Here is a 26,052-nt window from a genome sequence, read left to right as displayed (position 1 = left end):
AAAGTCATAGAATTGTTTACAATAGGTGGCTTTTATGTATGTAAATTGCACTCCAATAAAGTTTAAAAAAACAAAAAATTCAGTAGCTCCTAGTGCCCACAGGATAAAGGGGAGGCTTCATGGCTGGGTGTCTGAGGTCCTCTGCACTCGCACCAGCCAACCTCTCCAGTCTTATTTGCCCCGCTTGTCCACACTGGGGCTTTCCCCCCAAGTGTGACTCATCATTGTGCTGGGACTTTCTAGCAATGGCTGTCAGATGCATCTCACCTCTCTGGGGAGCTTCTTAGGCTCCCAGAGGGCAAACAGCTGGCTCACAATGGGGCGTGGCTGCTGCCCCTTCAACAGAATGAGGCACGAGAGGGTGGACCTTTGTTTCAGGAGGGTCAGCCAGGACAAATAGGGAGGGAGCATAGGGACTCATTCCCCAGAGAAGCCCCAGCAAGGGAGAGGCTCCTACACTGAGCTGCTGTCTGAGAGGACCTGATTCTGCCTCTGAGGATGTAGGATTGGATGCAACAGTTCCCAGGAGAAGCGTCCAGGACCAGGAAGAGGAGGGGTTGTGTGTAGCCTTTGAGGACAGGACCCTTTGAAAAACATCTGTTACACCTCTTCTTGTTAGGCTTGGGAGATGGGGCTCAAGGAGGAAAAGGGATGTTCTTTGACCCTGGATGTCTATGACAGAGCTTTAAACCCTCCAATGGGCTCCCTGAGGGGGGAAAAAAATCCAAACTATTTACTGTGGCCTCCACAACCAGCGCAATCTTGCATTTTGGTCTGTCACACTGTTGGAATATAGTCCTCTGAAGCCTGGCCACACTTTCCTCATCCTTGCTCTAAACTGCATTAACATCTACCAGTGTCTGGAACACTAAAGTGTGAGAAAGGCCAGGGCTCCTTCCAGAAAACCCTAAACTAGGCTGGATCTCCAGAAGCAGTGCCCAGGACACCAGCTACAAGGGCTGTGGGAGGAGCGGGAAGAGATATTGGAGGTTGACTGAACTCGCTATCCTCCACCAGAGCTGAAGGCTGCAGCCCCAACAGACACCTGGGGCAGATTTGGGGGCATGTGAAGAAATACCTTAACACAAGGCCGTTGACTTTTAGATCTGAGGCCTGCCTGGCGCCAGGCGGTCCCTTCCTTCTGGGTGTCAGAGCTTGATGTTGGGTAGGATGTGGCCAGGAGGAGCTTCTGCAGCTGAGGGAAAAGCAGAGAGGACAGGAGCCGGGGCTGAGCCACAGCCAGAGGACAAGGACTGCATGGCCAGCCCCTCAGGACTGACCTTGGGCATCACAGGACCACAGGGAGAACACAGGGTGGGCATTCCATGACCTGGGATGATGATCCCAAGATACTAGGTGCAGATGGCAGATTGTCTAACAATCCCGAACACACATAAGTATGCTAATAACATACAAATTCTTTTCAGAGTTAATAACCCCAGGGAATAGCTATGACTTTGAAAAACTCAAGTAGGTCTTGGGTAACGTCTGTCTATTCTACTGTTAAAATATTATGATATAGTTTTATTGGGACATTCTGAGTGCACACACACACACACACGCACACACACATACACACAATCTGGAAGGTTAGGTACCAAAATGATTCTCTGGTATGGGATTCTAGCTGATTTCCCCTTTGTTCTTTTTGTTTATTCATATTACCTCTAAAAATTAATTTCTTAAATTAAGCAAGGTAATACTTGTAAATGGTTAAAAAAAAAAAAAAAAAAAAAAAAAAGAAGACACATCACAAATACTAAAGGGCAGACAATTAAAAGCAAGTCTCTCTCTTGCCCAAAGTCCCTTTTTGCCTCCTAGAGGCAACTCCACTAACTACTTTTCGGTGAACCTATCATGAGGTGGGCTTTCATTATACAAGTATATGTATGTAGTCATTACCTCCAACCCACCCTGTTGTTTTGTTTTGTTTTTTTTGAGACGCAGTCTCTGTCACCCAGGCTGGAGTGCAGTGGCAGGATCTCGGTTCACTGCAACCTCCACCTCGCGGGTTCAAGCGATTCTCCTGCCTCAGCCTCCCAAGTAGCTGGGATTACAGGCGTCTGCCACCACACCCAGCTAATTTTTGTATTTTCGTAGAGATGGGGTTTTACCATGTTGGCCAGACTGGTCTCAAACTCCTGACCTTAAGCGATCTGCCCGCCTCGGCCTCCCAAAGTGCTGAGATTACAGGCGTGAGCCACTGTGACTGGCCCTACTCTGTTGTTTTTACACAAGTGGAAGACTACACTTAAGCTTGTTTGGCTTTTTTTTTTTTTCTATAAAAACTGTAAAAGCTCTTCTGCTTCTGCACCCTGAGGGCAGGTACAGAGTGTACCTGAGCTGAGAGAGCAGGAAGCCGGAGATCCTAGCCAAGCTTGATAACAAACTGAGAAAGATCATGAGATTTTAGTACAGCACGGAGAGTTTCCCTGGGGAACATGCCACCCCAAGTCACTCCAACAAGGAATGCCAAAGGCCAGGAGCCAGAGAAAAGGCCACTCCACACTCTTGAGGAGCCACAGGATCCTGGCTACCCCACCTAAACCCCAAACCAGCACCCACGTTTGTGACTTTTTCGATGGGAAATGATCCTAGGACTGGGGGAAAGAGACCTCATTCTAGCCTGGCTCAGGCCCGGTGCACTGTGAGAGCCTTGATTCCTCCATTGGTATAATGAGCAGGGGCAGGGAGACTACATGGCTGGATTAAAACCTCTTTTTTTGACTCTAAGAATATGACAGAAGTTGCTGACCTCAGAAAATCACACAGACACACAGAGGTCCACAGGTCCTTACAAGTCCATCGCTGGACTCTCTGGGATCCATGGCCCAACCTGAGGTCCAGATGACTTCTCAGGGCCTTTTTGTTTGTTTGCTTTTTGTCTTTTAAAGAGATGGGGTCTTGCTCTGTCACCCAGGCTTGAATGCAGTATCATGATCCTAGCTCACTGAGGCCTCACACTCCTGGCTTTAGAAAATCCTCCTACCGCAGCCTCCAGAGTAGCTGGGACTACAGGCACGTGCCACCATACCGGGCTAATTAAAAAAAAAAAAAAAAATCATAGAGATGGATCTTCCTATGTTGCCCAGGCTGGTCTCAAACTCCTGGCTTCAAGGGATCCTCCCACTCAGCCTCCCAAAGTGTTGGGATTACAGGTATGAGCCACTGTGCCCGGTCCCTCAGGGCCCTTCCAGGTCTCTGTCGGTATGCAGGGAGTCTAGACAGCAAGTCTGTTTCCTGTGTGCCTTGCACAATGGCTGAAACAGAGGCACTCAATAAGCATGTAGGAAATGAAGGTAATCTAAGGCATGGGAGGGAAACAACCTTTGACCAGCAGGGGTCGCGCTTTGCCTCGTTAAGGTTTGGTTCCTCTCCAAAGGCCCCGTGCAGAAATGGCACTAGAATGCTTGTTACCACTAATGGTTGTACCAGAAGTATTAGTTCACATTTACTGAGCAACTCTATGTGCCAGGCACTGTTCTAAGTGCTTTATGTGTATTATCTGCTGTAATCCTCCTAATAGCCTTTGACATAGGCACTATTATTAACCCCTCTTTATAGATCAGGAAGCCGAGGCTTAGAGAGGTTCAGGATGTATGCCTAAGGGACATACAAGTACTAAATGGCAGGGCTGGGATTCAAACCTAGGTGCTTCGATTCCAGTCTGAAATGAAGCAGGACGCCCTCTCGGCAGGAGCCATAATGTGGGACTGAACATATTCTGTGCCTGGCATGGTGGGTGCTTCACGCTGCTTTGGGGAACTTGAAGGCAGAGGGAAGGAAGGGAAAGGGTCCTAGACTAGGAGTGAATACCTGAGTTCTAGTCTTTGCTGGCACACTGACTTGCTGTGTGACTAGTCGAGATACCCTCCCCACTCTGGGCCACAGTTTTTCCAGAGCTGGGCTTGAGGGTCACCAAGGGCCTTTCCGGCTCAAACTCTCCATAACCTAAGAACCCTCCCGGCTCCAACAGGCTCTGATTTTCTAGCTGAGTCCTGCCAGCCTCCAGGAGCCACAGCACCAAGGGAGGAGCCCAAGACAGGCTGAGCAAAGCTAGACTTCACACTCCAGGACAGCTCAGCTATGGGTGCTCTCGGCCTGGATTGAGAGCGACTGCTTCCAGTAACTTCTGAGTTCCAGACTCCTTTGAAAATCTGATAAAATCTGATCTTCTCCCTAGAAAGCTGCTATTCCATGTGCACATTTCCACATTCCGCACACACTCACACCGCATTTAACTTCTGCTGGTGGAAGTGTAAACCAGTCCAACCTCTTTGGAGGGCAATCTGCAAGTATCTGCTTAAACTGGAAAATCACAGATCCACAGACCCAGGAATTTCATTTTTAAGAATTTGTCCATTTACATGTCACAAAGGCCGGTATAAGAACAGTTACTGTGCCACTGCTTGTAATGAGGAAGGAGTTGAAACAACACAAATACCCAACAGGGGAACCAGTGAAACCCTACCAAGGAACATTACACAGCCAACACAAAGAATGAAACAGAGCTCTACATGCTCATGTGGAAGAGCTTCCAAGACACACAGTTAACCGTGAAAGCAACTGCAGAGCCCTAATGTAGACTCCCTTTTGTAGTAAAATCTTTTAAAAGGTAGAAGAGGAAAGTCACATAACAGATCAGTAACCATGGTTACCTCTGGGACAGGAAAAAGCAACAGAGAGAGGGCTAAGGAGGTTTTGCTTTTAACTGTCCACTTTTACTACCTGGATTTTTACCATGTGTGTGCAATCTTCAGGAAAATGTTTTGCATGTAATTTCAAGGATTTAACACGTAACTTGGTCAATCCCTAAAGTACCAAAGAGCATAGAGAATGCAGGTGAAGCCTCTGTCGTTAGTACCTCTGTCTAGGTGGGAAAGGTTAAGTCCAGGGGGGCCTCCCACCTTCGGCCCACGCTCTCTGCTGTGATCAATATTGCCAGTGATGCACGGAGTCCCCTGCGGGGCTGGAGCGGATTGCTCTGCACCCCATGCCCTGAACCAGAAACCTAATCCCAGGCTGCAACCATCACTTCTGCTGTAAGTAGGTTCTTACCAGTGAGAGCTCGTCTACCTCAGGGGCTGGGGCCGAGGGCTTCTCCGGGGCAGGGCTGGGGGGTGCAGATGAGGGGGCAGGCGAAGCTGAGGTGCATGATAGAGCGTCTCCACCATCCAGGGCTGGGAAGGCAGCCAGACCCACGTCATCTTCAGGGATGTCATCCAGGGTCTTGGTGAGCTCTGCCAGGAGGGCCTCATTCTCACTGTCAATCTGGAGTGAGGAGGGCGGGAGGGTCAGAAAGGCAGATGGGGAGATGGTTAGTCACCACCTTAGACTCAGTCTCCACGGTGGACACCAGCTCTGCCCAGCCAGCTGGCCCACGATCACCCTCCTGCCATACCCTCCCCTCTGCCCCCCCAGCAGAGCTGCTCAGTATTCCTGGCATAGCAGATGCCCAATAAATGTGTTATTGACTCCAAGAATCCCAGAATTTTATGAACAGGCAGTAGATGATAATGGAAAGGGCCCTGCCTGGGAGTCCCACTCTGGGCTCTGCTACTTATCACACACCTGGGCACAGGGCTGTCCGCCTGAGTGACGCCTACCTCCCCTACCAAGGACAGAGGCTGGCCTACCACACTGGTAGCAGCAACCCGTTACAGCCCCTCAGACCCTGGGGTCCAGGCAGAGTGAAGGCCAGAAGCTCCAGGGTTCAACCATGACAATAATAACCACAGCAGTGACGAGGCAGCTATCATTTCTCTGCGGGTTCCCAGAGCTTACTCTCCTCATTCACTCCTGAGGAGGTAGCAACTATGGTGATTAGACACTCGGGCTCTGGAGCTGGGGCTGGACCCCAGGTCCCATACTTAGCAACTCTGGGCTCTCAGGCAAGTTAGCTTTCTCATCTATCAAGTGGGATAACACACAGCACACATTTCCTAAGGTTACTGCTGAGGACTAGATGAGTAAACTTAGGTAAGATGCTTAGAAAATGGTGCCTGGCACAAAATAAAAGCACTTGCTACTGTGATGACTGTAACTACTACCACTACCACTGCTAGTGCTGCTACTGTTACACAATTTCTGCCATGACGATGATGATGATGACGGTGGTGGCGGTGGTAGTAACTGCCCCCTGCACTCTTTGCTCCCTTCCTTCCCCTTCCCGGTGGCTACGCTGTGCCTGGCTTCATGCTGGACGCTGGTGATAAACAGCACGTGGAGAATGACATGCCCCGCTCCCATGGAGCTTACCCTCCTGTGGAGGATGGGACGAAACTAACAAACAAACAAGATCATTTCAGAGCGTGAGAAAGGCTAGGAAGAAAATAAAAGGAAGCCATGATGGAGAAAAAGAATGTGGTGAGGACTTACAGGCTCTTGAGGGTGGTCCCAGATGCCTTCTCTGAGCAGCTGATACTTATAGGTAGGCTTGAAAGACACCAGCCAGGTAAAGCGTTAAGGAGGGGAGACCCAGGAAGAGGGAAACCCCAATCAAAGCCCAGAGGCACAGCGCTTGGCTGAAGAGAGGAGTAGAAAGGCTCTGTCAGGCTCAGGGAGGCCTCACAGCAACCTCGCCCAGGGGCGCACGATTCTGATCTCCATTTTGCAGTTGAGGACACAGAGGCTCCTGGAGGCTCAGCAACTTGTCAGGGGTCACATAGCAAATAACGTCCAGAGCCAGGACTTGGACAGCAAGAGTGCCCCATGCACAGATGAACCATAAGGAGGGTCGGCGTGTGTTCCCCCAGCCCACAGGCCCCCACGCCCAGAGGCCTGGTGTGGAGAGCACGTGGCTTCTAGGTGAGGCACCGAGCGCCTCATTTAGTAAGGCCTGGTCCCCGGGCTGTTCTGGCAGAAGGCACATTCTGTCACATGATGCCTCCTCCAGCACTCTTTCCCATCCCAGGTCAGGCTGTTTATCCTTTCTGCAGGAAGTTCATCTGAAATACACGTCTCGTGACGGCCTTTTGGCTGCACTAAATCTGTTCCAGGCCTTACAGCCGGAGCAGCAGCTGAGTAGTTCGAAGGGGGAACACGGGGAGAGAACAAACACGTTTGTAATTTTTAGAACAGAGCTAAGAATAAAAGAAAGGTCAAAAGAAGATTTTGGTTGGGCCTGACCCAGGCCCTGGGGATGGAGGCCCAAGGGTAGATCAGGGTCCGAGGACTCTGGCTTTAGAATGCAAGCGGGCTCATTGGCTGCCCCCACCCCCTACCCACAAGTCTCCTTCAACCCTCAGGCCAGACTCCCAACCCTGTCCAGCCCAGAACCATCTGTCCAGCTTGATGGAGAGTTAAGATCCTGGAACTTGGGGCTCAGCGACCACTCTTGGGGTTCTGCCATCAAAAGGGTGATCTTAGGCAAGTTGTTTCCCTCCTCTATGCCTTGCTCCTTTCCCTGTGAAATGGGAAGACATGATCCCTGGCCAGCCTTCCTCCCTGGGCTCCCAGAAGGCCAAGTCTGGAAGCAGTAATGAGAGTGCTTAGGTCCCTAAGCTCAATGCCTGGGACGTGGGAGGCACCACGGCAGATTTACTTAATGAAAGAGTGAATGAACCAAACAATGAACAATGGCGGGAGGCTAAGTTCAGTGTCTCAAAGAGCAGATTCTAGAGGGAAGTCATTCAGAGATGACATCATCAGCACTGCACAAACTGAGAATTCTCACTCTTTCCCAGGGAGAGTACCAAGGGCCCAGAGATATTGTGAATTATCACAAATATCAGAGCCGGAAGGGCTCTCAGGAACCATGTAGTGAAGAGAGATTTCAAATGCGTGGCGCACACGCTACTGCTCCCCTGTATTGCTAACAGCTGCTTCCTTCCATGCCAGCATTTTCCCTGATGCAGGGCTTCAGGTGACAACTGCCAATCAATCACAGTTGGCACTCACAAGGAAATCTATCTGCCATTATTTTTGGGGGGGCGTGGTGGCAGGGGAGGAATAAAGCCCCAGGAAAGAGACCTTTCAAGGTCACACAGTGAGTCAGGGGTAGGACTAAGGACTAGAACCCAGGACTTAGAGAGCCAACACTGACTTACTGAGTGCCGGTCACGGTGCTGAAATGAGTCCAAAATGGCGAAGACCTCAAGAAGCACCCATCAATTTGGGTAAAACCAAAAGTCTTCTCCTTCTCCCCACCTCTCCCCACCCTACTCCACTGAAACAGCCAGGTGGGGCAGGAAGCTCTGAGCCTGACTGGGAGGAGCAGCCATCCCTGTCCACGCTGGCCACTGCTTCCTCCAGCCATCCATCCCAGGGAGCTGTGCCACCCCTCTCCTCTTCCCCAGGCCCATTAGCTCGGCTCTCCCTGCTCAGCATAGAAACAGAGTACAAATTAATGGAGAGTTAATCAGCTGAGGAAGGGATATTAATAGACTCAGCCCCACCCCCAGTCTTCCTGAGCTGATCTCAAGCAGGAGGAAAACGAGCCTTCAAGAAATCTGAGGGAAAAGGCTTCATTTTGAGGACCTAGAGTGGCTTGAAGAAACATCACGGAACAGAATGTAGGCTACCAGGGCAGAAAGAATATCAGAGATCGCTACTATCCATGGGGCTTAAATTGAGGTTCAAGAAACCCAGGAAATTGGCCACTCCCCCTCCTATTTTTCTGGAAGTAGGTCCAGACCCAGTGACTCTCCTCCTGCGGCCTCAACAGATTGATTTGTCCACGTCCCTTCCTCATTCCTCACATGGGAAAACTGAGGCCCAACCAAAGGGAGCTACTCATCCAAGGACACATGGCAAATTGTCACAAAACAACAAAATACCTGCCTTACTCTAGAAATATTTACTAAGGGCCTGTCATGCCCCAACCCTAAGGACTCTGGGACAAGAGTCCCAGAAATGGAAGAGAAATGGAAGGCAACGTCCCTGTCCCTAAGGAAGTGTCAACCCTTGCAACTGTAGCTTGTTCTCTACTCTCCCAGTTTGTTTCCATAACAATGGTGCCATTTAATTGTTAACACAGCTTGGCACTGGCAGCAAGACTCCGTGATTCCCATTGGTCCCATGAAGAAACTGTCCAAGTTAGTGCCAGAAGGGGGACTAGAACCTATGGCTCCTAGATCCCAGCTCAAGGTTTTTGGAATGGGTCAGTTTAATCAGTTCCTTCATTCAACACCTATGAATTGAGTCCTTACAATGTGCAAGGGCCCCCAGAGATGAATAAAGTGTTGTTTGTCCCCAAGTACCTTGCAGTCTGAAGGACACGCATGCATGCAAGAGATGGGAGCCCATGAGAGGGACTAAGTGACCAATTGCCTTAGAAGGAGGCATCACGAGAGCTGCGTGTCGAAGGATTCATTCAGTGGATGACTGTTAAGCCCTGACAAAGTGCCAGGCACTGTGCAGAGCCCTGGGAATACAACCAGGCACAATGCAGACACAGCCCACACTCAGAGTTTCTGATGGGCAGGGAGCAGGGGCTGGGGACAGGCCCCAGTCACATGCACAGAGGGTACATCGGTGAGCAATGGATAGAGCTAGTCTAGTCTCAGGAGAGCTGGTGGAGTGTGCAGCCCATGAAAGGGAGAGGGGCTGGGAGGGCAGAGCTCAGCCAGCTGTGAGGACTGTCTTCCTTGCAGGACTGGGGCCACACCAAGCTTACTTGTGCCTGAAAGCATTAGTAGGACCTCATCAGAAGCTTACTGGTGGGTCTGGCCATTCTCTGAGTAGGTGGGGGGCCTATACAGTCTCGGTGGGGATGATTTTCAGGGAGCATCCAAACCCCTTTTCACTCATGAGTTCTCTGCAACCTAAAAGCATTTTCTGGAGTTGGCCCCCTAAGAGGAAAGGAACAATATAGCAAAGGAATTGTCCCCATTGTTCAAGCAAGAAAATGGAGGTCTCCGGTTAGAGCCAGAACTACAGTTTGGTTCTGGTAATTCCTCACAGGGTTGGCAAAGGGGTTCAGTGTAGCGGTGAGGGGTGTGGGTTCCTAGATTACAGTCTTTGCCTGGATCCTTACTAGCTGTTTGACCTTGGGCGAGTTACTCAACCTTTCTGAGCTTCCCTTTCCTTGTCTGTAAAACCGATTATTAGGAGTACACAACTGATAGCTTCTCTTCCTCAGAGAGTCCTTTCCCAACCACTCAGTCCACAGTCCCTTCTCTATTTCCTTTCTGCCCTTATCACAAGTGACTGCTGTTTGTTCACATGTTTACAGACAGTAAAGTCCTCGGATGAACACAGTGCCTGACACATAGGGGGCTTGGTAAACGTTTCTAGAAGGATGATAAAATCCATCAGGAGGACGCTTGGAGAGGACGCTTGCGGCACACCACCTTGGTGTTCAGCACACGCGATGTTATTGTGGTTGTTATTATTATTATACTGCCAGACAGGCACAGGGAGCTACGGCTTCTGCCCCCAATCTTTATGAGGGAGAAAATTCCAAGAAAAGAATCATGAATCTGAATGTGTCCATCACCCAGCTAAATACGGCCAATCCAATTTCATCGATTACCCTCTAGGCCGCACACTCCCACCCACACATGCAAATCCATGCAGAGCTTGCTTTCTTCTGAAGCAAACCCCAGACATCATATTATTCCGTAAGAGGCCTTCTTACAGGAAATGCTAGCCATTACATGCCCCTGAGGCTGGGCGCTGGAGCACACAGGGCTGGGAGAGGCACACGCATAATAGTGGTTCTTGACACTGCCTCTTATTAAAGAACCTCTAGGCTCCAGCTGAAAAAGGGAGATAATTGTATTTACAACTGAGAGTTGTTAAGAAATTTAAATGAATTAATATACACAAACAGGGACAGCTCTCCCACAGAACAGCTGCTCAATAAATGCCAGTCATCTCATTATGGTATCATCATGGTCGTAAAGTCCCGGCTCTGGAGGCAAGAAGACTGGGTTTGAATCCAGTTCAGCTTCTGACTAGGTTAATTGCCCTAGGCACGTGACTTAACTTTTCCAAGCCTCATTTTCCTTATCTGTAAAATGGGAAAATACTGGACCCTGTCTTGCAGGGTGGGGACGAAGACTGGATGAGATAATGTAGGGAACAGAGGACTTGGACCTCTGTGGCACACGAAGGGGCTTGGTTCTGCTCGGGAGGCCTAGAGAGCAGTTCATCTCACCCTTACTTTCCGGAGGTGATACAGCAAGGGCCAGGTGAGGCATGTGAGCTGCGCCAGATCAGGGGCCGATCCAGCACGAGAAACCGGGGCCCAACAGCTTTGGTGGGTGAGGGAATTTCTCTGCATGAGCAAGTGCAGGAGAAGGCAGAGGAGGGCAGAGCCGGGATTTTGAGGAGAGAGAGGCCTGGCAGGGTGGGAGGAGGGGAGACTGGAAAGGGCATACCTGGAAGAGCTCGGAGTCATCGGGGCTGTACTGGTTGGGTTCAGTCTCTGAGTTCTCTGGGCACCACTGCAGCTCCCCAAAGCAGGTGGCCGAGTCAAAGTCGCTGGCATCCAGCTGGGAGAGGTCGAGTTCTGGAAAGTCAGCATAGAGTTGCTCCTCCCCGGACCCTCCACCCTGAGGAGACAGGAAGGAAAGAGGTGGATCAGAGCTGAGGCTGGCTAGACCCAAGCAGGGGCCCTCTCAATAATGATGCAGCCAATCTGGACCCGTGGCCAAGGCCCGATTTTGCCAAATGACCAAGAAATGGAAAGATCAGCTCCACCCCTTGGTTGAATCTTCTGGTAGCTAAGCTAGGCCCCAGCAGTACAAAACCCCCTGCTGCTCTCCCCTCTGCACTCCTACATATCCCTCAAGGCCCTGCCCACATACATCTCTGTCCTCCTGTTACCAGAACGGTTTTGTTGAAAACTTTATTAAATACTGTAAATAGAGGAGCTAATCCTTTACATATATGTCCCCACTTATAAGTGGACTTCTTAAAGCTAACAATGCCTCTATATTAATAATGAAACAAAAAACAGCAATAATAATGACTGACAGTATTGTGTGACTGCTAGGTTCTGGAGAAACACCCATTCATGTTCCCAGGAATTTTATAGGAATATATGTAATGTCTAAAATTACATATATGATGTAATATACGATGGAACATATATGATGAACATAAAATTACATATATGATATATGATGGAACACCAATCAATAGACAATATGTAAATAAAGCCATAAAACACCCGTATCACGGGCCGGGCATGGTGGCTCATGCCTGTAATCCCAACAATTTGAGAGGCCAAGGTGGGCGGATCATTCGAGGTCAGGGGTTCAAGACCAGCCTGGCCAACATGGCGAAAGCCTGTCTTTACTAAAAATACACAAATTAGCCAGGGGTGGTGGCGCATGCCTGTAATCTCAGTAACTTGGGAGACTGAGGCATGAGAATCACTTGAGCCCGGGAGGCGGACGTTGCGGTGAGCTGAGATCGCGCCACTGCACTCCAGACTGGGTGACAGATGGAAACTGTCTCAAAAAAATGAAAAACAAACAAAAAAACCACAAACAAACAAACAAACAAACAAACACCCATATCATGAAATACTACAGTGCTGTTGAAAAGAATGAGGAAGATCTGTGTGTTCTCCAAGACACATTAAATAAAAAAGTTGTAGAATACCAGCATGTAAAATATAACCCCACATGTGTAAAGAAAGTAAAAATCAAGCCATATATTTCTCTATGTAGGATAGCATGTATGCAAACACACAGGAAAAGATCTAGACGGTCATAAACCCACCTAACAGCAGTGAGTGGGGGAGAAGGGAGCCACAGGTGACTCTGATAACAGCATTGCCTGAATCAGTGGTTCTCAAAGTGTAGTCCCAGACGGGCAGCACCAGAATCACCTGGAAACCTGGTATGTTGGAAATAATATAAATTCTCAGGCCTAAACCCAGAGCTACTGAATCAGAAGGCAATCAATTTCTCACCCTGGTCTCCCAAGTTTAATGGTTACCAATAGAAGAACTGCCCTACAGATTCAGAAATAGCCTGAGTTGGGGGGCTGACACAGAAACAGAATGGCATGGTGATGTTCTGTTGGCCCTGGGGCCTGGCAGAAGTGAGTTGAGATCCCCATTCACCAGCTGTGGACTTTGGGCAAGTCCCTTCATCTGTAAAACGTGGACAACAACAATATCTGCCTTATATGTTAAGATTAAAAGAGGCAATGTCGTTATAGCCCGGCCTAGTAACTGCTCAATAAATGTCATCTAAGAGTAATATAACAAATAATGATAATAATAATGATAAAACAATGGTATTTCATGGTAGGCAGAGAGGAGCGGGAACTGTCTCAGAGAACAAAAAGAGGCATATGTGACACTTAGAAACAGGTTTTCCCCAGACCTTTCCCTTAATTGTTCCCACTTACTAGGCCTCATAAATTATGAATAAATGTATATTATTAGCTCAACTTGACACAGGAAAAAGGCTTTTATCCAAATTTGGGTCAAATGTCTTAATTGGCATTTTGCAAGAATCCTGCCTATACAGGCGGCAACAGGCCCAGGTCCTCTCAAGCGGCCGGTCCCCTGTCCTCAAGCAGGCAGCAAGGTGCCCAGCAAGTCTGTCTCTGGGAGCATGGCCCCACCACCCTGCCCACCACCTGCCCATTCTTTCTCCAATCCACTTGTATTCCACAATCCTCATTATTGAGAGCCCACTCACTCTGAGCCAGGCACTGTGATGGTGGGTGGGGAAGGATGACATTAAACAAATAATCACACAAACAAAACATGTGATTCTAAATCATGACTCTCCAGAGAAGAGCAGAACGCTTCTGAACCTGATTGGGAATCTGAAGATGAGAGGGACACAGGTGCTTCCTCAATCTCTGTGTCCCCCAGGTACCGCTCTCCCCACAAGCCCAAATGTCATGCCCCCCAACTACAAATCACCAGCACTCAGTGGCTGCCCCTGCTGCGGGAACTCAGGTGGATTCTCTCAGCTGCCTCTTGGGAGCTTCTTTCTCCTTCGTACCCAAGCAGACTGTGGGGATGCAGCCATGGTCCTGTTCTACATGGATAATTGGTTTGTTTCCTGTTTTGGGCCATTTCTAGTAAGTCTGCAATACTTGCGTACAAGTCTTGTTTGGACATATGTCTTTACTTCTCTTGGGTAAATACCTACGAGTGAAACTGTTGGGCCATATGGTAAGCATGTGTGTAAGTTTATAAAACAGAAAACTGTTTTCCACAATGAGAGAACACTCACTTTGTACACTCCTATCAGCTGTATGAGTTCAATTCTTCTGCACCCTCTCCAACACTTGGTATTGTCAGTCACTTTATTTTAGCCATTCTAGTGGGCACGTTCAATGCTACTATGAGCCAGGCACTGTGTTATATAAGACTCAGCTCCTTCCTCCGTGAGTTAACATCTTAGTGAGGGAAGAAAACATGTAAATATTTCATTCTAGACTGAGTTAGTGCTATGAAAGAGAAACAAACAAGGTGCACTGATGGAAGATAACAGGAAACAAAATCTATCTTTTCACGCTCTTTGTGTTTAGAGACAGGATCCTGCTCTGTTGCCCAGGCTAGAATACAACATGGCTTGATCACGACTCACTGTAGCCTCAACCCCTTAAGTTCAAGCAATCCTTCAACCTCAGCCTCCTAAGTAGCTGAGAGTACAGGCGTGCACCACCACACCTGGCTAATTTTTCTTTTTTAATTTTTTGTACAGACAGGGGTCTCTCTATGTTGCCCAGGCTTGTCTCATCCCACCTCAGCCCCACAAAGTGCTGGGATTACAGGTGTCAGCCACTGTGCCCAGCCCAGAATCTAAATCAGATGGAATGTCAGGAAAAACTTCTTGAAGGAGAAGCCAGGTAGTGGAAGAGGTGGGAAGAGCATTGCAGGCAGAGAGACCGTCAGAGGCAAAGACCCCCATGGGGACTGAGCCCAAGGCACAAGGCGTTGAGGTCAGTGAGGCTGCAGCTTGGTGACCAGGGGTGGGGGATGGAGGAAATGGGAAAAGATGACACTAGAAAGGCTGGTGGAGGCTGGATCAGGAAGGGATTGGAAAGGATTTGGGTTTTACCCCAAGTGTGATGGGGGTAGGACCAGCATAGAAGCAGGGAGATGGTTTAACAGCTGTTGTAGCCATCCAGGAGGGGACAGGTGGTGGGTTGGGGAGGTACCTCTCAGACACCATCTAGGGACTGTGGGACAGAAGGGAGGGCCAAAAGCAGAGACACGGGTTGCTAGGCAGCTGGGGCCTCCGAGGCCAGCAAGGCCCCCAGCAATAAGATCTTGGGTGAGCTCTATGTTCCAGATCTCCCTCTCTCCAGTAACTCAGAGCAGCCACCTTTGTAGGGCTTGCTTCTTAGAAACAGCTTTAGAACCAGAGTCCCAGAATCCCAGACTAGCCAGGAACCCGCAGCTCTGAGAGTTGTCCAGGTAAGTCATGGTGAACAATCTGGGAGGCAGAGGTCCCTTCAAACACCGGACAAAAGCTATGGACATTTTTCCCCACAAGATGCAGGTATGTGCACAAAATGTACACTTAACTTTTAGAACTTCATAGAACTAGCTTAAGAACTCCCAACCTAGCTGGTCTATCTCCTTCACTTTGCAAATATGGAAACTGAGACCCAAAGAGGATAATGGATTTGTTCGGGGTCATCCGGTGAGTGTCCTTCCCTCGAAACCATACCACCTCCTTTACAAAATGTCCATAAAATGGCTGTGATGACTGCACTTATTGATTGCCCATAGCAGCTCAACATACTCAAAGTGTACCCAGCACATAAAAACAAAGAAACCTCAGCTTCGCGGCCTTGTCAATTAGGCTAAGACCACTCTCTAGCTAAAAACCATTAAGCACCACATTAATAGTGATTTCTCTGGCCATCTCCATATTTAGAGAGGCTTTTGAAGGAGTGCTTCAAGTGGCCCAGTTCTTTTTGAAAGGTCTGAATTAAGGCCTTCTTGTCCTGTCCCGGGAGCCTTCCACAGGCCCTGCCAGTGGAGCTGGGAGGTTGAAGCACAAACTAACAGCCGCTGCTATTATGGAGCCCTTACTGGATGCCAAGGCCCATGCTAAGTGCCTTCTATACATGCTCTCATCAGTCTTAAATCAACCCAGCAGGGTGGGTGCTACGGTCCCCATGTCGGCAAGTCATTTAAATTAGGTTGCTAGGGGCAGGCGCGGTGGCTCACGCCTGTAATCCCAGCACTTTGGGAGGCCGAAGCGGGCAGATCACTTGAAGTCAGGAGTTTGAGACCAGCCTGGCCAACATGGTAAAACTGCATTTCTACTAAAAATACAAAAATGAGCTAGGTATGGCGGCGGGTGCCTGTAATCTCAGCTACTCAGGAGGCTGAGGCATGGATGGCAAAGATTGCAGTGAGCAGAGATCACGCCACTGCACTCCAGCCTGGGCGACAGAGCAAGACTCAGTCTCGAATAAATAAATAAATTGTAAGTAAGTAAATAAATAAATAAATTAGGTTGCTAGGGCTTCCATAACAAAGGACCACAACTGGGTGGTAGCTTAAACAACAGAAGTCTGAGATTAGGGTGTCTGCAGGAATGGTTCCTTCTGAGAGTCTGTTCCAGGCCTTTCTCCTTGGCTTGTACATGACCATTTTCTCCTTGTTTTTTCATGTTTTCTTCCCTCTATGCGTATCTGTCTCTGTGCCCCAATTGCCCCTTTTGATAAGGACACTAGCCATACTGGATGAGGGCCCACCCTAATGACCTCATTTTAACTTGATTATCTCTGTGAAGACCCTAGCTCCAAGGAGGTCACATTCTGAGGCACTGGGGGTTTAGGGCTTCAGCACACCTTTTTTGAGAGGATACAATTCAACCCATAACACCCAGGGTCCCAAAAGGGTGAAGCTTGGATTCAAACCCAAGTCTCTTCTCTCCCTGTGAAGCCAGGACCCTCATCCACCATCCTGCTTCTGAAAGTGAGAAGGAACATTCAAGACCATTCATTCCCATCTGCAGGTGGGGAAATGGAGCTTCAGGCAAGGGTTGGGAATGGCCCAAGTCATACAGCAAGTTTGTGGCTGGGCAAGGACAGACCTGGGACCAAACACACTGTACGGCCCATGTGTAGGGCCTCTCTGGCCCCTCAACGTGCCTGCTCACCCCCTGCCGTGGGCCCCCCTTCTCCAGCAACACCACATCGCTCATCTGAAAGGACTGTGGCTGCCCCAAGCCAGGGAGATAAATGACCCTGGCCGTGGATTAATGGGGTTTCCTCCAGACTTACATAAGTGGCTTCATTGGAAGCTTGTGATCTTGCTGGAAATTGATTCCCTGCTTAAGAAAGAATGCATCTTCAGGAAAAATTGGTGGCTCTACTTTCCTGGCTATAATCAGCAAATCGCCTAGCTTAGTGCCTGGTCCAGAGCAGATTCTCAGAACTACTGAGTGGAAGGAAGCTGGAGGAGGTGGGGCGGAGGGGTGGCTGCAGTGACAGCTTGGGTTCTGGGTCTGTCAGTACTCACTATGTGTCCTTCATTGGGTCACCTCCCCCCTCTGGTCCTCACTGACCCCTCTGGAAAAGAGAACATAAAACCAGATAGGCCCTCTGGAGAACACCCTGCTCAAGCATTTGATACAATTCTGTACTTATCAAATTTCTGAGATCCACATAGGGGGGAAACACGCAGAACTCAGCATTTAATGAACAAATAAAGGAATATATGTGTGAATGACTTTCCAGAGGGGAGAAAAGTGCAGAAAGGAGGACTGTCTTGAAATGGAAGGAAGCCTAGACAAGGGGGGCAAAAGGGCCCTGGCTTTGCGGTTAACACTGATCCTTTCAGATCAGGACATTGTTTCTTGCCACCTAGGTTTCTATTGACAAAACGGGGATAATAAAAACAATCCTGCCTCCTAGGGTTCTTACAAAGATAAAGTACCACAGGTTGGGAACATGGCATGGATCAGACACCCATGAGTGGTGGTCACAGATTACTATGGTCTGAATGTTTGTGATCCCGCAAATTTATTTGAAATCCTTACCCCCATGGTGAGGCCATGAGGAGGCGAGGCCTCTGGGAGGTGATGAGGTCATGAATGGGATGCATACCCTTATAAAACAGACCCAAGTAAGCTCGGTTGCCCCTCCTACCCTGTGAGAATACAAGAAGCTGCAATCTACGAACCAGGAAATGCGTCCTCACCAGATACAAAATCTGCCGGCGCCTCGATCTTAGGCTTCCCAGCCTCCAGAACTGTGAGAAATAGAGTTCTGTTGTGTATAAGCCACCCAGTTTATGGTATGTTGTTACAGAAGCAGAAACAGACTGAGACACAGATATAGCACTTTCTAGTTCCCAAGTGACATTCACAGCTGTGCTCTCATCAGTACCTTCCCAAGATGCAGCGGATGGCCAGTGGTCAGCGTTCCCATTTGACTGATGGGAACACTGGGGCTCTAGGAGGGTCAATGCTTCATGAACTCATCCCCTGACCCATATCCTCAGTTCTAAACCTGCCAGCTCACCCAATTCTTTTCTGTCAACTTTGACCAGCCACCTAATCCCAGTGTCATCATGGCTTGTGGTTTCTGTTGGGGGAATGATCTTGCCCTGCCAGCCAGACCATGCTGGCTCTCTTCAGGTCGGCCTGGGATGGTGGGGAGTCTGGGCTCCACCCGGCTGCACTGACTTCTTGTGACTGCCATCTTGGATATCCTAAGTCCTGCCCGACTGCCAGCTTGGTGCCTCCTTCACTGACAAGAAGTTGTATTTGATGATCTGAGGCAAGTTATTCTTCTTAAACTGCTGTCAGGAATGCAGACCTGCAATGAGATCTGCTAGGGTGACAAGCGCACAGCACTGGGCTCACTGTTCCCTCTTTCCATGGCAATACCACTAACTGATCCCAGCCCGACATCCTGCTAAGCCCCAAACCTTCTCAACACAGAGCCTCAGCAGCTGTTACTAATTGATTAGAAGGGGCCTACTCTACATTATGACCCTGTGCCTCTACTTACCTTCTAGGAAGGAAGTGTGGGAAATACCTATGAAGTCCCACATAGCCATTTCACTTTATAAATGTTTTTTTCCTTCTCTCACCTCTGTTATTTGGCGTGCCTCTTACCCATTCCCCTCCCAATGGGTGGAAGCCCACTGAGTTTCCTCTGGGAAGCTGACCTTCCCTTACCCCCAAGCAATCCAGGGAAGCACATCCGGGCCAATTAAAGTATCCTATGGCTATAACAACTGGTTGGATTGGGTGGGTCATGGCAAATACCAGGAAACTGCAGGAGCATTTGGACAAGGGGGCCGCGCTGGCTGGATTCTGTTCTGAATAGGCTGGCAGCCCACTTTGCCACTACCTGCAAAGGGCCTGCCTGAGAAAGAAGCCAGAGCAGGGACAGCAGATCCAAGAAACAGACAGAGATAGATTCCCAATAAAATAACTAAAGCACTTGGATTCAGCTGTGCCTGAAGGCAGGCATTCCCTGTGCTCCAGTTATGGGAGTGAATACGTTCCCTCTCTAGATTACATGCCAGTTGGAGTTTCTATCACCCATCAATGAAAAAGTGATAACTTATTCATCTCTCTTACCTTATGAAAAAAACCCAATCTTTCCATGTCTTCCAAATTAATACAAATCACCTAAAGAAGCTTCCAGGAGAACAGTGGGGAGAGTAGTTTATCTTAGTCCCCACAGAAATACCTACAGCATCATCTGAAATCAGATTCAAAGCCACAAACACAAAGTTAAACTCCAGACAAAATAAGTAGACAGAAGAGAGGGGCTCTGAGCCCAGCCTAGAAGAACAGAACATCTTAAACTCAGAGATAAACCAGACCATTGGAAGGGCCTCCCACCAAAACATTTAAGGCAAAAGATCTCAACCCGGCATCCAATGCCCTTTCTGTGCGGAAGCATCCGGGTTCAGGCTTGCAGAGCTCAACCTCGGTGATTCTCAGCCCTTCACAGCCGGGCTCCAAGCCTTAGCCAAGTAGGTACCTGGTCAGGGCTTGGAGTAAGGCGACCCGACAGGAGGTCACCAGGTCTGGCGAGAGTGGATCTTCCAGTCCAGAGAAGAAGATGGGGTCCAGTGCTCAGAACTGAGCTCCAAGGCTGGGCCAGACCCAGCCAACCAGTAAGAAGCCCAGTTTCCAGGGACCAAGGCAGCTCTGCCTGGTAGGCAGGGCAACAGGATGGAGAAAGCCAGGATCCCTGACACTGCCCTGGGACACCTATCTCAGGATCTGAGAGAGGACTCAACTCAGAGCTCATCAAACTTCTTATCATTTGGAGGGAGTTTTCTGCTACTTGCAGCCAAAGCTAATCCCAACCAGGCCATCTCAGGCCTTTGGCATAACAGGGGCTTTCCTAACCAGCCTCTACTTGACCAACCAACCTGGTTAACCAACACTCCCCACCCTCTCCTGTAATAACACCCTTTACTAATGCCTAAGGTGCCTGAGAGCCTCAGCTGGTCTGCTCCCACCAACTTAGTTATTTATTTACTAAGATTCAGCTGTTTCTTCCCAAACCCATTCGATAGTGTAATTACAAAATTTCACTAACTGGTCCGTAAACAGAAAATATGAGTACAAAAGACGAGATTTCAATGAAAACTAAGTTGAAGGCTGTGGAAGGATTCAATAAAGTTGAGTTGCTAAAAAGCAAACAACACTGCCATCAAATTTCTTGTGAATGAGTTCATGGTAAAAGATTATGAGAAATTTGCAAGAATCAAGAAAGATTCAGCACTCAGACTGCTTGACAAGAGTCAAAGTTCTTGATCCAACTGAATGCATCCTGAAACTGGAAACCAGAACCCTGGCACTGTGGGTGTGGACTATGGAGGGAAGATGACTTACGGTTTCAATGCTGGCACCACAAACAGTCCTATAGCAAAAGACTGGCAAAAATGAATATACATGTCATATGGCTTCACTAAAAGACAATGTAGGCATGTGTTTCACAATTTTGCGCTTTATCTGACTTATTCCTAGCAATTCCCCTCTGCAGCCTCCCTGCACCTCCTAGCTGTAGTTTCCACTCTCATTAGATAAGAAGGTGACTACTGCACACAGGCTCTGGCCCCCACGACACAGGAAATAAAGTCTTATGATGGACTACCATAACACAGAACCAAGGTTTTGTGCACCAGAAGGGTCTGGAGTAACATTTTTTGTGAATGAATCTCTCAATTTGCAAATTAAGACATTGAGGCTGAGAAAGCGGGAACAGGGAGTCACCCGAGATCCACACAGCCAGCTCCTCCCAGGGCCGGAACACAAACTGGGATCTCCCGTGTGACCTGTCCAGACCAGTTTCCAGACAGGCCACTTTCTCAACATCTGTGGCCCATCCACCAAAAGTTCTACATTAGATCCATCTCTCTTTAAATGATAAGGGAAAGAGAGAACAGGCAGTCTCCTGGGTAGGTGTTATCTTACAGTCATCTCCTTACCCACTCCTATTGCCTGCAAGCAGCCCCTTATCCACTGAAGATCTCCAAAGTCTCTCGTTGCTGTGTCAGGGTGAGATGACCTGGGGTGAGGCAGCTCCTGGATGGCCTGGCAGGTGGCTGTGCAGAGCCTAGACTCCCCTCCTCCAGCACCGAGGTCAGCTAGGCCCCCCACCCCACCCTTGGCAGCATGGATCCTGGCACCTGTCAGGAGGGTGGCCTATCAGCAGGTACAAGCCTGCCCCAGGCCCAGGAAGGCAGTGTTTCAGTTTGTTTGTAAACAATAAGGTTGAAGTATATTCTGCGCAAGGTGTTTTAAGGCAGGGTAATATACACATTGTGTCTGCCTGCACTCACAGTCAATTTTATGCACTTGAACTCAAGGGCCTCTTGAATTCAAAGGAGAGTGGCAGGAAAGCACTTGCTAAACTGTAAAATGATGTACAGGTACATGTTGTTAGGCTTTGTTGAGGCAGGGCGGCCCTGGCTCATAACTTGCTAGTTACGGGGAGTTGCTTGCCCTCTCCGCATCTCTCAAGACCAGCCTCCCTCCTGGAACAGTTGTGTGGCTTGAGTGTCCACCCCGGGGCCTCTGTGCTGGAGCCTTCCTCAGCCTGCAACGCCTTCTCCCTCCTTCATCTCCCATAGCGGCTTCCTTCTTTCTATCCTCATCCCAGGTTGAACGTCCCTCCCGAGATGGGCCTCCCTGACCACTGCACCCCAAATGGCCATCCCGTCTCTGGCCTACCTAGCACCCTGCTGGAATTCCCTCGATTAGCACTTATCATCCTCTGCTATCCCCTGCCTCCTTTTATCAGTATGTTTTTAAATTGTGGTAAAATATAAATAACATGAAATTGATTAAATTTTTTTTTTTTTTTAAGAAAGGATCTCACTCTGTCGCCTGAGCTGGAGTGCAGTAACATGATCATGGCTGATTGCAGCCTTGACTTCCCGGGCTCAAGCAATCCTCCCGCCTCAGCCTCCTTAGTAGCTAGGACTACAGGTGCACACCACCACTCCCAGCTTGCTTGCTTGCTTATCTATCATCTATCTATCTATCTATCTATCTATCTATCTATCTATCTATCTATCTATCTATCGTAGAGATGGATCTATCTATCTATCTATCTATCTATCTATCTATCTATCTATGGTAGAGATGGATCTATCTATCTATCTATCTATCTATCTATCTATCTATCTATCTATCTAAGGTGGAGATAGGGGTCTTTCTGTGTTGTCCAGGCCGGTCTCAAACTCCTGGGCTCAAGCAGTCCTCCTGCCTTGGTCTCCCAAAGTGCTAGGATTATAGGCATGAGCCACCATGCCTGGCCCATTTTAAACATTTTTAAGTGTGCAGTTCAGTGGCATTAAGTATACCCACATTGCTATGCAGCCATCACCACCATCCATCTCCAGAACTACCCCCATTACTAATTTATCTACTTGTTTACTGCTGCCTCCCACAACTGGCAGCTCCATGTGAGCAGGGGCTGTGTCTGGGTTTGCCTTGTTGCCCACTGTATCCCAAATGCCCAGCATAATGCCTGGCACATAGTAGGTGCTCAATAAACATGCGTTCAAGAAACAAAATGAGTGTCTTGTAAAGGGTATAGGACCGGGTACAAAAACAAGAGAGCGCAACATGTGCATTTTTTCCACACAGCCCCAAGACAAGACCAAGCTTCCTGGCAGCCTCAGTCACCAGATAACAATTTCAGGTTTTGTCAAAGTCTGTGGGGGGCAAAAATGCTGAGAGTTCTGTTCTTTCCTGGTTCCAGGCCCCTCTACGAGGTCAAGAATGAAGATACATGATCACACAAACCACCTGACATCAACACTCACCATTTCAACACATCAGCTCTACCGAGAGCAACATTTTATCAGTTGCTGAAGGGCAGGCACAAAAATAGACTGCGGGGATCAAATGCCATCCTCAGCTGCTCTCTTGACTCTCAGGAGTGAAAGGCCCTGGCATCCAAGGACCCCAGGGCCTGGGGACCTGAAGGCAGGGGTCAGCTGTTCCAGTAGTTCACAGAAATTGGGAGGTGGAGCCAGGGCTGGAATTAGGGTGCCTTACACATCAAAATACTCAGTCATCAAGGTAGATCATATTTTAATGCAATTTTAAAATTAATGCAAAATATCCACCCAAGATTAACAAAATACCAAAATTCTAAGTAAAGGTGAGGTCAGTGGTGCCGATTTTTTCCCTCTTGCCTCGGTTCCTGTAGGGCTACGCATGGCCCCACTGCTGTTTCTGCCTTTGTTTTAAAATTGGATATTTTGTTCAGCATGGATATTTATAACAATTATTTTTTAAACACTGATATAAATAGGATTTATCTTGATGACTGAGTTTTTTAGCATCTCCTTAAATTTTGTGCCACAGCCAAGTGCCTCCTTTGCCTTACCTTAGCCCTCACCTGGGCGGGATTAGATGGAGAAAGTTACTGTTCATGCAGGTGACTAAAATGGGACCATGTCTCAGGTCACGCCATTTAGTGGGGCCTCAGTTTCAACATCTCTGCAATGGGGCCCATAACCTCCTAGTTGCTGTGGAATTGTTCCAGCCCTCATGAGGTATTTAGGAAAACTGTAAAATGCTTATAAGAAACTCTCCAGGAACTGTTATTAAATTCTTCTCAAAGATGGTGAATGGCCTGCCAGGATGGGGGGTGGCATTCAGCTTTGAGGTGAGTTAGAGAACACGTGCCCTATTTCTAATGAAAGGAGTGAAGTTAGTGAAATGCATCGATTTTGCTTAAGAAAAGAAAGAGACTGGAGCAGATTCCTGGTTCTTCCTGCAATCAGGATGTCCTCTGGCGGTCTACTCGCTGGAATTCTGACCCTGGTCCTGAGTCGGAAGGAAAGCAAAGGGTGACTGCTAGCTCATGTCACACGGCTGAAGGGGCGACCACTGACACCCTGCTCATGAGCTAGCTGGCAGGTGCTTCCTTTCCTTGCCATGTTGTGTGGGATTTCCTCAAAATTCAGATGTGCCTAGGGACATGCCAGCCATCCTCCTGTGTCAGGAGGATGACAAAGTACCTGACTTTGGGAGGACAGAAAAGTGCTGGACTGCTGATAGTTTTATGACATGGTGAATGGACTTAATGCCACTGTTTTGTACATTTATAAATGGTAAATTTTAGTCTGAGCAACGTGGCAAAACCCTGTCTCTAAAAAAAAAAAAAAAATACAAAAATTGGCCAGGCACAGTAGCGTATGCCTGTTGTCCCAACTACTCTGGAGTCTGAGGTGGAAGGATCACCTGATCCCAGGAAGTTGAGGCTGCAGTGAGCTGTGATGGTGCCACTGCACTACTGTAGCCTAGATGACAGAGCAAGACCCTGTCTCAAAAAGGAAAAAAAAAAAAGGGTAAATTTTATGTTAGGTACATTTTACCACAATTTTTTTTACCACAATTTTTTAAAAAAAGTTGGCCAGGCACAGTGGCTCATGCCTATAATTCCAGCACTTTAGGAGGCCAAGGTGGGTGGACGGCCTGAGGACAGGAGTTCGAGAGCAGCCTGACCAATATGGTGAAACCCTGTCTCTACTAAAAATACAAAAATTAACTGGGCATGGTGGCGGGTGCCTATAATCCCAGCTACTCGAGAGGCTGAGGCAGGAGAATTGCTGGAACCCAGGAGGCGGAGGTTGCAGTGAGCTGAGATCACACCATTGCACTCCAGCCTGGGCGACAAGAGCGAAACTCTGTCTCAAAAAAAAAAAAAAAAACTCCCAGAGACCTAAAAAAAGCAAAGTGTCCCATACAATCCATCTGGAGGTGTTCTCTGGGGTCCTATAGTGTCTACGTTCTCTGGTTCTATTTCTGCATCTCCTGCCCTGGCTGGCAGGAGAGACCGAGGGAGCAGGGCCAGGGCTCGGCTGAGAAGCCCTTTTTCTTGTAAACACTGTTATAAATAACCCAGAAAGAGGTAGAAAGGGGGTCCTGGCAAGAGAGTGAAGGTCAGGCAGCCCCTTCATGGCATTTAAGGAAATGTCATGCTCAACAGGGCAGCAAGATGCCAGTGCACACCTTCAGCCCAGTGCTGCCTGGAGCTGACTGCCGCCTTGCTGTCATGCCAGAGCCCCCAGGCAGCACTCACACACCCGGGATATGCAGCCCTCTCAGGTGGCCGGCTCCTGGGGTTTATGAACAGACAGGGGACCCTCAGGTGGGTGGACAGGCAGTAGGTAGCTGGCGATTCCCCCTTCCCAGTAGGCTGGGGGCCTCGGCAGGCCAGAGCTGAAGTCAGTTCCCCAATAACCCAGGCCAGGACTCCACACCAGCCTGGGCTTGTCAGCCAACACATGACCAGGCCGAGGGAGAGATGACTCAGCAGTGCTCGGCCCACAGCTGCCCCTGCTGCTGCACAGCGTGGGAGCTGGAGGGGCCTCACAGCCCATCTGGTCCTGTGGTTCCCACACTGGGCTCCCTGGGGAACCCCCACAGCTCCACCATGGCCCTGGGCTTTGAAATGGGAGGAATTATGAAAGAGTTAATTAGGTTTTCCATGTTTATTAACCAAAAGTCATATAGTGGCAACCCATCATATTCCTATTTAACCAGAGTGAATTTAACATTATGTGATTGGCAAAAAAGATAAATAGGCCAGGCGCAGTGGCTTACACCTGTAATCCCAGCACCAAGGGGGGGTGGGGGTCAGATCACTTGAGGTCAGGAGTTCGAGACC

At 48.8% G+C, this 26,052-nt stretch overlaps 1 protein-coding gene across 6 annotated transcripts in view; it reads right to left on the bottom strand.

Moving 5' to 3' along the window:
* The window catches only part of PPARGC1B (PPARG coactivator 1 beta), a 164,428-nt gene that overhangs the window by 58,900 nt on the left and 79,476 nt on the right, over positions 1–26,052 (bottom strand). For 5 of the 6 annotated variants that reach the window (XR_004671706.3, XR_008625454.2, XM_063604673.1 and 2 more), the window contains exons 2-4: positions 11,325–11,498; positions 5,059–5,271; positions 1,079–1,195 (exon numbers count right to left, since the gene is read on the bottom strand). Coding sequence is in view for 4 of the 6 variants with exons in the window: in XM_063604673.1 (XP_063460743.1) it covers positions 1,079–1,195; positions 5,059–5,271; positions 11,325–11,498 (504 nt within the window). In the remaining 2 variants the exon portion in view is untranslated. The remainder of the gene's footprint in view (positions 1–1,078; positions 1,196–5,058; positions 5,272–11,324; positions 11,499–26,052) is intronic. The other variant, XM_034960768.3, reaches the window with a different exon arrangement.

Source organism: Pan paniscus, chromosome 4, assembly GCF_029289425.2.
Source record: "Pan paniscus chromosome 4, NHGRI_mPanPan1-v2.0_pri, whole genome shotgun sequence".
Taxonomy (NCBI): Eukaryota; Metazoa; Chordata; class Mammalia; order Primates; family Hominidae; genus Pan; species Pan paniscus.
Note: the sequence above shows the minus strand (reverse complement) of the source record. Positions and strands in the feature narration are given on the sequence as shown.